The sequence below is a fragment of the Fistularia commersonii genome, chromosome 23 (assembly GCF_037954325.1).
Source record: "Fistularia commersonii isolate RoL2024-O1a breed Wild chromosome 23, RoL_Fcom_v1.0, whole genome shotgun sequence".
NCBI lineage: Eukaryota > Metazoa > Chordata > Actinopteri > Syngnathiformes > Fistulariidae > Fistularia > Fistularia commersonii.
This window is the reverse complement of record NC_141306.1, coordinates 7,703,430-7,715,683: the sequence shown is the minus strand read 5'-3', so window position 1 is coordinate 7,715,683 and position 12,254 is coordinate 7,703,430. Positions and strand designations below refer to the sequence as shown.

General features: G+C 44.9%; 1 protein-coding gene across 1 annotated transcript; it reads left to right on the top strand.

Annotated features, from left to right (window-relative positions):
- The first annotated feature begins 883 nt into the window (after positions 1-883).
- atp5mc1 (ATP synthase membrane subunit c locus 1) lies at positions 884-6,032 on the top strand. Its single transcript, XM_086170199.1, has 5 exons — positions 884-994; positions 2,116-2,163; positions 5,045-5,125; positions 5,320-5,498; positions 5,642-6,032. The coding sequence occupies exons 2-5, from the start codon at positions 2,125-2,127 to the stop codon at positions 5,754-5,756; spliced, it is 414 nt and encodes a 137-aa protein (XP_086026325.1). The 5' UTR covers positions 884-994; positions 2,116-2,124; the 3' UTR covers positions 5,757-6,032.
- The last annotated feature ends 6,222 nt before the right edge of the window (positions 6,033-12,254 follow it).

Here is a 12,254-nt window from a genome sequence, read left to right as displayed (position 1 = left end):
GAGTGAAGTTTTTCATGATTTTCATTTCATTACAAATAAAAGGGGTCATTAACTTTTTTAAGGCCAACAAGTTAGATATCAAATACGTCAAACAAAATTCATAAATTTTTGGTTGTTAGGCATACAATTAACTATTTTTCTCTCACTTTGTTCACGTGTTTCATTCGTTTTTTACGGGATAAATTTAAGTGTTCCTCTATTTCATTTTACATATTAACTAACCTCTTGAGGCTAGTGCATTACAACCTGCATTATAAAAACATTATTTTTCCCTTGGTTCCACTTTATTTGGGTGACAGTAATGCCACAATGCACGAGCATATAGCAGTAAAACTCGATTACTTAGGGAGTTATTTACACATAAAATCATAATTTAACTGGCTCGAGGTAAAAGACAAAAACAACTGAAGGGGAGGGCGTGTACTACCTAAAATTTCAAATACGAGAATTCAGAATTTTTCAAAACTGAGGAGTTTAGAGTAAAACAACAAAGATGTTTGTTGAGGAATCCAACTTGTGAATGTGATGTTTGTCCAAAAAGGCACCTCAGCTTTTTTTAAGTCGCCAACCTGTGCTGTCACATTAAACTATACAATAGTTTCTTCCCATTAAGGCGGGACTTCCTACAGATAAGCCAATAGTAGCAGAGGACACTGGATGTGCTTTGAAAGGTCGCCCCTCGTAAATTCGGTGTTCCCGGCAATACTAACCAATAAAATTAATGAAAGTTCCCTTAGTCCCACCTTTTAAAACGAGTAGCCTGTAGAAATATTTGTAGTTCAAGAACGATGTATATGATTGGTTAATTTCACGTACGAACCCGGAAAACGTACCAAGCCACCGAGAGAGTGGGGGCTGACTATGACCAATGAGCGTTTAGGACGTAGATGGTGAGCTTATAAATGACAAGGTGACAGAACAGCGATTCCTACATTCATTGACTACCGCCGTGTGCGAGAGCAACTAACCTCGGACCCTCGGGACGAACAAACTGGTAAAACTACCAATTTGTAGTGCACACACTTCGTTCATCTTGACATTGTGTTTTAATGTACTCGTTTTCGACCGTGAAACCGATTTGTACGAGCTAATAGGAAGATCGTCTCCCTGCTAGCTTACATGCTAGGTCGGCCATTCAGTGACTTAGTGCCGCAGAAGGACTTCGTTTCTAATCGGCCCAGGACATGCAGTCTCCTTGTGTGAAACCGATGTATCGCGATCCGGAACATTGGCTGTCTCCCTCCCGGTGTCACCGGGTTAATCCTGTGCACGGTGCGGTCAAGCTACGTTGACAGATAGACGAATCCAAAATGTCTGACGGTCTGGGCCTACATGCCGTACACTGATTCATTTTACAGCTGCAAGGACACCCCTGTTCGGGGCAATCGCACAGCCATTTTGTCCATTCCCTGTGCTCTACTTTAGGTTTTATGCGTAATTTAACCGTAAATACATCATGCCGAATTTCTCGGCCTCGGATGACCGTTCAGAATTCGATTTTGACCTTCAAGTCTAAGGGCTTGTTAGCATGTTTATCGTTAGCCTAGCGATAGATCCAAAGTGTCCTTTTATGTCAGGACGGCCAAGCAAACCTGAGACACAATCATCCGACCAGACGTCTGCCGTGGAATCGGGGTGACAACTCTGACACAGACCTGTCCTCCAGGTTGTAGCTAATGGCGTCAGGAAATGGGATTAGCATCCTCGACTGCGCCGTGTGTGGACAGAAAGCGGCTAATCTCGACTTGATCGTTGCAGCCAGAGATCCGGGGGGCTGCTTTCCTCTGAGCCGCTCTCGACCTCCGCCTTATCGCGGTTATCCTGCAGGGACCAGCTACATGTTACCTGTCTGGGAAGTGACTTTGTGTTGGTTGTACTTCACTGCACATTCAGGCATGCCAGAATACTGTGATCGTTAGCTGGATAAGCAAAGGGACCAAGACTGTCTGCTAGCAAATAGAGATTTTTAAACTGGTCTCATGTGTTTTTTTTTTTGTTTTTTTTTTTTTGGCACCGCCTCATTCTTCCATGCAACATGTGGCAATGAGAAATGGATATTTAGGGCAAAGTGGCTGAATGTAACAAATGTTTTCTCTCTGTCTCTCTCTCCCATAGGTTTCAACCATGTATGCCTGTGCTAAGTTTGTCACTTCTCCTGCTGTGGTACGTGGACTGCTCCTGTGAGAGTGTAATTTCTGGGGGGAAAATGTGATTGTTTTTGGGGGTGATCGGCATGACCAAATGTGTGTGAAAGTTCAAGGTTGCACTTCCGTGTATCCTCACCAGTGTTCAAGGACAATTGTATCTGTTGCTGCAGTTAGTAGTATTTGTATGTCAGCCCTGCAGTATGTTGGGCATCTCAGTCATGAAGGTACTGTAGAGGGCGAAGTGCTGTATTCATGTCAAGACAATTAGGGATCAGAAGTACTATTTGTTTACATTTAACAGTAAAACAGTACTAAAATGTTATTGTAGCTGATGTAGATTTAAATGAATTGCCAGTATTTATCATTCCTCTACCATTTAGTTGGACTTTACATTGTGACATCTCTAAGTAGCAGTCCCTGAAAGGGATTTAACAATGGGTTTAACAATGTCCCAAGGTAAGGACAAGGTGATGCATGGTCAGGCTCAGGGCCCAAGGCCTGAAGCATGTAGTCTCCTTACTGCCCGTCTCTGTCATTATCATTGCTTTAGCTGTTGATTCCTTGCATCCATTCCCCCTGGATGATTGTCCTCCATTGTTGTGATTGTTTCTCACTGAAGGGGGATCCAAAACATGAAAGCTTTTTAATTGCAGTTATTTAGACAGTAAGAATTGCAATGAGAGCAGCATAATTAATTTGATGATTTGAAAGTAATTCCTCTGAGTCGTCTTTAATGCAGGAAATGTTTAAGGAGGACCTGCTTGCACTGGGAGGTTTTCTGATGCCTGTAATTCTTGATTTTTGGTTAACATGGGAAAAGGATTTCATGCTGTGGTAATCTTAAATTTCATTCTATCTTTTTAAAAGTCTCCTGTGCACCCTATCTGCCTTGTCCTCCACTCACATCTTCCTCGCTGTCCCCAGTTTTTCTGAATGATACTTTGACCATTTCAAGTTGTAATATTCCACATTCTTCATTGGCATACTTGTTGTGTTTAGCTTTATTTAATTTTCACAAACTTTTTTTTTTTTTTTTTTTCCAATTGCAAAGCCTTGCTCAAATTAGGTGTGTCTGCCATGCTCTTTCACCCCGCGGCTATTAAACTTTCATATTTTTTTTTAAGTTTTTTGGCACGCTCCTTGTCATTTTGAAATGAAGCAAATCAAGTTTTTTTTTTTCCCCGCTTGTTACTTGTACATCCAACCTGTAGACTCAGTGGCAGAGCTGCTTTACTTTCAGAAAGCACAAAGATACATGGACATTAGAGATTACGTAGGTTGTTAATGCCTGACGACCTCTCAATGAATACTGTCGTGCCCTGCTTATCTGCTGAGCCATTTCTACGTAAAAGTGTGCATCTGTCATTTGAAATCCCATGGTTCAGCGTGCAGGCTGTTTGCTTCACACTCAACAGGTAGTGTTTCTACCTTCTCTCAAGATTAGCAATAGTTTTTCCTGGCTTTTAGGCAGCAAAATGTCCACCTTTGCTTTGCCGACCCCACTTAAATGCCCTGAGCGTGTCGCTGGCCTCTCCAGGAACATTCATTGTAACTTAATTTTGTTTGACATTGACAAACACACAACTACTACTACCCCCCACCCCACCCTCACCCCCCGTCAGCAGCTCCTTCCATCAATACGGAGGTGCATCTGTTCTACCACAACCTCACTACCTCGCCCTCACTCTTGTCTTATATTTATCCTTGTTTGTCACTCTATGTTGTTTTTTAGTTTTGGTTGTCTATTTTCATCCTTAGTGCCATCCTCCCTCCCCCCAATTCTGTTGATTCTTATCCTTGATGTTGTTGCTGTTCTCTCTGTTTATTTATTTGTGGATGTCTTTTGCTTTTTCTAATTGCTTGTCTATTAATATCCATATTTATTGAGACTTATAACTGTTACACTGCTGTGACAAAAGAATTTTACCCTATTGGGATCAATTAAGTTTATCTTTGTCATAAAATCAACTGAAAAGACATTTTGGGGTTGAGGTTCTTGGACAGTCATGACCGTAATGCCTGTAAAAATGTTTATTTTACTGAATGCAGTTGAATGAATCTTATGATGCTCTAGGATTAGACCAATGGGATTTACTGCCCTGTGGATGAAATAGGCCCCTGAACATTTAGATGTGTATTCACTATCCCTGGGACTGAAGGTGCCGCTGTTAATCTTTGCCCGCAACTGAACTATAGCAAAGTCTAATTTCTTAGTTGAGTTTTCCTTCATGTTTTGTGGTTTGAGACAGAAATGAATGACTCTGCATATTTGTTTACCGTGAATTTATTCTAGTATTACAATACAGCTATCCCGATACCCACAGAAGAGTAATATTTAGTCCTACATTTAACAGACATGTGAATGTCTGTTCACATAGCTGTAAAACTCACTGCAGTCAGTGAACAGAAAGGTATGTATGAGAGCTAACTAGAACATCTCACCGATCCAAGAGACCTACATTACAGGTGGTCCTCACTTCACGACGTGCTCTGTTAATGACGACTTAGTTACGACGGACTTTGCAATTAATATTCAGCGGAGTTTTATCTATTGTACATGCTTACCTGCGATTATAATTGGCCTATAATCATGCAAATATAAACATTTAAAGGGGAAAAAAATGTAAAATTTGCACGGTAAAAATGGCAGATATGTATCTAAATACTGTATGGTAGAGATGGCGTTTCGCTTAACGTCAGACCCCTCGGAATGTAACCTCGTCGTTTAGGGAAGTACATCTTATACTGTCACATCACCTTTGCATGGTATTAATTTTGGGTTAAATTGAATTATGATGACAATGTGAATTTTGTTCTGTTCTTTTTCATGAAGTAGCGCCGAAACGCCATCTGTGACTCAGGGAAGAATCTTTTAATGTTTGAATCTGTTTCCGCAGCTGCGAGGAGGGTCCAGAGTCCTCGCCCGGCCAGTCTCAGTCTCCCTCTTCAACAGACCTGAAGCCTCAGTGGAGCAGCAGGTGTGTCCTCTTCATCACTCTTGGCTGACCAATAACTGAACTCAGCAGTTTTGCTTTCCACTGGATCATATCTATGGGAAACTCCGCACAGTTTGGCCTTTTTAAAAGCCACACGTTCTGTGTCGGGACTTGGTTGTAAATAACCTTCCGACTGCGTGTAGTAACGTTTCTTTCGCTTTCCATCTTCTACCCAGGCCCTGTTGCCGGTCAGCCAGTCTGCGCTACTGACCCGCTCCTTCCAGACTAGCGCCGTCTCCCGGGACATTGACACCGCAGCCAAGTTCATCGGTGCCGGTGCTGCCACGGTGGGCGTGGCCGGCTCAGGGGCTGGAATTGGAACAGTTTTCGGCAGCCTCATTATTGGCTATGCCAGGTAACGTTGGGTGGTCACATTCGGTCTGTCAGGTGTGCAGATTTGTTTTTTTTTTTCTTCTAACTGAACAGGGTGAAAAGTCTTCCTTTACATTAACATCCTAAGAATGTAACTGCTATATAAGCCGCTCTGCCTCCCCACAGGAACCCCTCCCTGAAGCAGCAGCTGTTCTCCTACGCCATCCTGGGCTTTGCTCTGTCTGAGGCCATGGGTCTGTTCTGTCTGATGGTGGCATTCCTCATCCTGTTCGCCATGTAAACTCCCTGGAAACACGCCCACGTTGTCTTCCCCTCCACTTCCGTACCGTTCTCCTCCCCTCCTTCCATTTCATCTGCAGGGGGGAGGGTTCCGAAACGGGAACTGTGAAGGAGCGGACGGGCCATTCCAACGAATGGAAGAAAATACTAAAATATTTTACTTCTGAGGTTAGCAAACACCAGAATGGCATTTTTATGTTCCTACACCTGTTTTTCTGGAGATTTATGTAAAGTTACACATGGTTCGAAATCTGTCCAAAATAAATGGTTGAGATAACTAAACTGCCTAGTTTCTTTTTTTTTTTTTAAATCACATCACATGGTACACATTACACCTTCAGTCATTCAGTACTGTGAACACCTCTAAAGAATAGGTGTTTTATGCTACAACCTTGTAGCATAAAATTAAGGGATCCCATCGTCTACAAAGGTAAGTCAAGTATTTATTGTGAATGAAGTGCTTTAGTTGAGGTCCCTGAACAGATGAAAACTGAATTAAGTCACGGAAGTTGATCTCACATCTGCCGGAGAAACCACTTTCGCCTCAGCTTGAACCCTTCTTTCCTCAGTGACCAGGCTGTTCTGGAAGACAAAATTGCGTTGCCAAAAATGATTTATAGAATTTAAAGAAGATAACTAAAACAATGTGGACTGACATTGTTTGTGCGTGCATGTGTGTGTGAGCGCATGTGCGCACTACTGCATAGGAAATCAGTTCCTCACCTGTTGATCCTGTTATCTCCCATCTTTTCTTTTTGTTACTTTTGCTGTATAGCTCAGGAGGGGAATTTTGATGAACAACCACCTTTCGCTGCTCCTGCCACAGCTCTGAACCCTTGTCTTTTCTCTCCGATGCCCAAGCCTGGTAGCTCCTACCATCCAGTGAAACTAAACCCGCTGACGAGCTTCACTGATGGGGTTTTTGAGCATCTCAAACACATGGTGCCAGAGCCCTGTCTGCCTCTTTATCTGGGGCGAGTTTTCTCAAGCCTGCCTGTTTCGGCCGAGGCTGCATAATGCCAACCAGGAGCGTTCAACACCCCAGACAACATATGCCGGTGGATCTCCTCGGGGGGAAGTCGGTGATGTGCAGCTCCATGGAAGCCAAAAGAGAATCCTCAAATAAGGTACAGTTGTCTTTCATTGCAATCTGGAATATCATTTCCGGAGTCTCGAACTTCCTCAGGAGGTCATCGATAACTGAGGTGTAAACATGTTTCACCTGCCCCGTCTGTATGGAGATCTCAAGGATGGGGGGGTCTCTCTTCGCCCTGTTTTCCACATTTTCAATAATTGTCACTAAATCTGTAAAATCCATGGAGATCTTTTTGTCCTGGGGGAGGACGGAGAACAGTGTTATGATCAGAGCAGAGATGAAGATGCTGAACTGACAGTTGACGGGGTTGTTTTCTTTCTGATGCCGCAGACCGATGGCTGTCTGGGAATCGATCGGGGGCTGCCGTCTGATGTGATTGGGCGGGTCCCTTTTCGTAACCGGGGGACTTTTTGGATATTTTAACTGTGGTTGCTTATCTTGAGGTGACCTGCTGGTCGGTGGATCTGTCGTTTCTTTGTCGCCCCATTGGCTGGTCTTTGTTAAACCGGGGGGCCAGTTAAACACCAGCAGCGGCGGACCGTGCGGATACTTTGCAATATATCGAAATATTTCTTTAGATAATCCATTCGTCTTAGGGATGACCGTACCTGTACCCCACCTGGGCTCTTGCAGGGTGTGCACGTTGGGTCTGGGGTTGGGGGGTTCCAAAAGGTATTTAAAACGATACGTCATGGGATCACTGGTGTCCCCACTTCAGTATGCTACTGCGGTAAACGCTGCACACTAGGTGGGGGACTGATCCTCTGAGGTCTCCACGGCCCTCAATTCCACTTACAAACTCCCACACTCGCTTGACCTGAATGAGGAAGCTGTGATGTTACGGGGAGCGTGCGCTATCTGTGATGTCCCTGTGAACATGACAGAACACCTCGGTAATTTTCTCCACCTAAACCGCAGATGTGAGCTATGATGTCACAAACAGGAAGCGCATTATACCATCCACTCTACCATTAGACGTCCCCTTATTAAAGCTCGCTTGATTTCCAAGAGTTTGGTCCAAAGATGGTGTGACCTGCACAACCTGCTTTTACAAGCCTGCTTATTTTTCCTGCAAACACATCAATGAGGTGTAAATCTTAAACTCTGTGTGATGTGTCTAATACTGTTACTTCGTATGAAATAAATGTAGGTTTAATTTTGTAACCTTGAGCCTGTTACAGTCCAGGTGGAGCAGATTTTTATGCATTTCTTCAACTGTGCGTACTATTACTATGCATGTACTACCATATTCAAATCTTGCATGTGTCTTTAAATCATGCCACTTCTGAGCTCATACGCCTCTCAAATCCCTTTTTCTTTTTCAGTTTTTAATTGTTTACGTGCAAAGCACTTCATCTGTGACTCCTGGGTTGCAGGCATTTCTGCTTCATGCTGGGAGCTGCTCCTCTTCCCAGGAGTCATTTGTGCGTTAACTGGCTGATAACCGCCCCCTCCCAGTGACATCACAGTGTTTTCTCCCCTTACTGTTACAACGCATTGGTTTTCATGACCTTCAGTTCTTTTCTGTGACATCACAACCTGCCCTACGACAGCGCCGGCAGCCCGGGCAGACACACAGCCTATCGAGGTGTCTGGTCAGTATCCCACCAAAACCGAGGCGCCTCCAACTTTCATTTTATCCATTTGACCAGTTCTTAATTTTTTTTAGAAAAAACAAGCAGGTATGTGACCCCTAAAATCAGATGCTTTTGCTGAGAAATTATGAAAAGCTATGTCATTTCTTTTCAGGCCTTTCATTCCTTCCAGTCTTTTGTCTTCTGAGTGCTGGAAACTAGAAATTCATATGGAAATATTGTTAGATTTGATTGTTGTGGCATGCAGAAATACTTCTCATAGCAAAGTAACAGGCTTTGGAGAGCTGTTATCAAACGCCGACTGTGTGCCAAAATGTCCCCTGCTGTGATCTGATAGTATGATTTGATAGATTCACGCAGTGATGAACAATCGGAGGTTGTAAATGTTACTTCATTTTGAAACCAACAGGGAGTCTCAGCGGCTTGTGGAACCCCGAGCCCTGCATCACCAAATGAACCCAGAACTGGCCAAACTAAGGGCTTTGAAGATGACTTTTTATATATCCAGGCTTTCGCTCGACGACTTCATGAAGCTTTCTTTCAGCGAGCTCATGGGACACACCACCCCCAGGCCCGACACGAACACCCCGGTGGGGCTGAAAGAGACCGTAGAGGACTACTTACCAGGGTGGAGTGGCTACCTGCTGCACGGAAACAACAGCAACTCAGAGACTGAAACTGCTATGGATTGCACGTCTTCCAGAAGGAGCCATCTCAGAAGAGTGCAGTTCTGTAATCAGAGCCTCCCGGAAACGCAGCGTCCTGCAGCGGGCCGGGGGGAACCGGCCCCGGTGTCTCAGAGGCTATCGTGGCAAACGCTTCCTCTAAAGGGAAGCACCCTGTGCGGCTCCGTGCACAGGACATTCCCTGAAACCTACAATCCGAAGGGAAGAGTTCTGCCTAGTTAGTGTGCAGCATCTGGCCCCGGCCCCCCCCCCCCCGTGCCATCACAGCTGATGACCTCGTCTGTATGTCATGTCTTTCTGCCGGATCAGAAGACTGAAAAAGATTTGGAAAAGACTCGTGGAAAACTCATCTCACATGTGCGGTTTTAAGTCTCCACCTAGAGTCAGACAGATTTTACAAAGACCCTGAATCTCACAAGGTCACTAATTACAAGACAGCAACTAGATTATTTCAGCAATTTTTCCCACCATGCAATGTTTTCAACGGGTACTTGCAGAGCCTCTGCTATTTCAGTCCGTCGCTTTTCCTTCTCCAGTGGGTCATGATACGTTGAAGAGTTGACATCGTACGAGCTGGGCTGTTCTGCTCACAGCTCCACCATCCGCTCCTCTTTCTGGACCGTCCAGAAAGATCGGGGTCGTCCTTCGCCGTTCTTGTTCGTCCATACCGCCAACAAACCATCTCTGGCAACTATTTGTCTCCCAGGTTTCCCTTTTCTGGTTTTGTTGGAGCTCATCTATTGGTTGTTGATTGTGTTATGTCACTGTAAAGACTGAAAGACTTGTAATATCAAACAAAAAAAACAAATTTTGGGCTTGGAAAGAGCCCAAGACTTGGAAAAAGACTGATCAGATTGCCATCTTATATTCAAAGACCGAGATGATTGCAACTCCAGCAAAACTAAAATTTCCTTCCGACTTTCAGTTTTTATTCTTTGTCCGTGAAAATAATTTTGTATAAGCCCAGGATTGGTTACAGCACAGCTGCCGGTGTCCTGAGTTTGAAAACTAGCACTGCCTGAGAGCCCTTTCAGGACTGGAGTAGCTAGAGATCCTGCGTTTCACACCGGTGGGCTGGCCTGCGGTGACCAACCCGTTTCAATAGGCCCCGATCGCCAGTGACGTCAACATGACAGCTGAGTGCAAACGTTCATTTTCAACCTGTGTCCTCGTGTCACCGGGAACAGGAAAACATTTTGGAACAGCAATTTTCATGCCTTACATTAAAGTTGCACTTGAACATTATTTTGACTGAGCTGGATTTATAGGGTTTGAAAGAGAGACCAAAGTTGTGTCACTAGCCAATAAGCTGCTTTCTGTCCACTTCCTGGTTTCCTGCTGTGTTTACAAATACAAATATGTAGATTGTAGAATACAAAAACAGTGTCTTGAGATGGCATCAGATCTGTCTGCGGGGAAAAATTGCATTTTCAACAATGAATTGGCTGAAAATACCTTGATTCAAATATTCTGCAATATATGTGAATAATGGACACACTGACACACACAGATCTGACTAGATTCACAGTAGGACGAGTCTTCCGTGCATCCTGGAAGCCACCTGGCTGTGTGACATCGCGCCCCATTCCCCACCCCACCCCATGTTAACCCATCTCTTGTGACACAAACATTGTAAAAGAGCAACCCCATTGCTCTGCCCAACACCTACATTCTGCACGCCATCATCATCTGTTTGATTCCACCACAGCCACTGCTTGCTGTAACATCACATCTCTGCACAGCCTGGGCTCTGCCTCTGACCCGGGTTTAAAATGTGATAAATACATATAATAATCCACTCAGATTCCATCCAATGCATCTTTTAGGGGCTGGACTCAAATCGCAGGAACCCTGAAGAACTCAGACTGAGGAATGGCAGAACGAAGCCCACGAAAGGTAAACGAACCCAACCTAGTCCTTGTCCCTTGAACAGACACTGCACTAGGGTTTCCTTCAAGGTTTCCTTATGCTTACAGTTTAATTCTGCAGAAAGTTCATTTTTCTCCTGTAATTTTTCAGGTGTTTTGACTAAACTTCCCTTTCAGCGATAGATCCCGATGCCATATTGTAATATTTGGCTTTTCTGGGGGGGCTGTTATCAGACCTCACTCTGGGCCGGCGCTGTTATCAGCGTGTATAACCTGGTTTATACGGGCAACACAGCACAGTAGGAGTTTATAAAAGGATTGGACTTCATTATTGAGCACACACAGGTTCCAAAATAATCTCCGGAGTGTGGACGTACACGCACACACACAAAAGGTTTGTGTTCACACAAAACGAGTAAACCTAAGAGTGAAACATGCCTCACAGCATATCAAGGCTCCCTTTGGAGGACTTTCTGAAGCTCACCTTTGAGGAGGTAATGGGACAGCCAGGCAGAAGGCCCAATATACACACACCGCAGGGGCTCAAGCAAACCGTTGAGGAGTATTTACCGGGATGGAGCGGCTACCTTTTGCCAAAGATCAGCGGCTTCTGCGACGTAGAGGTGGCCGTGCTCGACATACCCAGAGTATGTAAGCCCTCAAGCAGGGCTGAGCACCACAGCCCCAGATCCCCAGAGCCCCTGCTGACCATCCCTCGCTGGGCAGAGACCCTCCAGACACCGACCCCCCAGGGAGAGCCCCCACAGGGAGAGACGCCCCAGGGAGAGACCACCCAGGAAGAGACCCCCAAGCCAGAGACCCTGCCGGACACCGAGGAGGCAGAAAAACCCCCTGAGGTGATTCCCAAAAGTCCATCTCCAAAGAAACGTCCTCCCCAACTGCTGTACAACAGCCAGGTCAACAACCAGATCTGCATGCTGATGACAGATCTGATCAACATGCTGATCCGAAGACTCCCGCGCTCAAGCAGGAGGGCGGTGGATTCAAGAGACATCATAAACATCATTGACCGCGTGAGCATACGGGCGATGGAAAAATTGAAGTTACCTGATGTTTCCCTGTTGAACTGCATTGGGAAATATGTCTTCAAGGCGGTGGTAAAGGACCTCCTGAGGAAGTTTGACACGCCAGGGAAGCTGGTCAGGGCTGCGAACAACAGCGACGATTTTTTGTTTGAAGATTCTCTTTTAGCATCCCTGAAACTGCACATCACAGACTCGCCTCCGAAAAGAT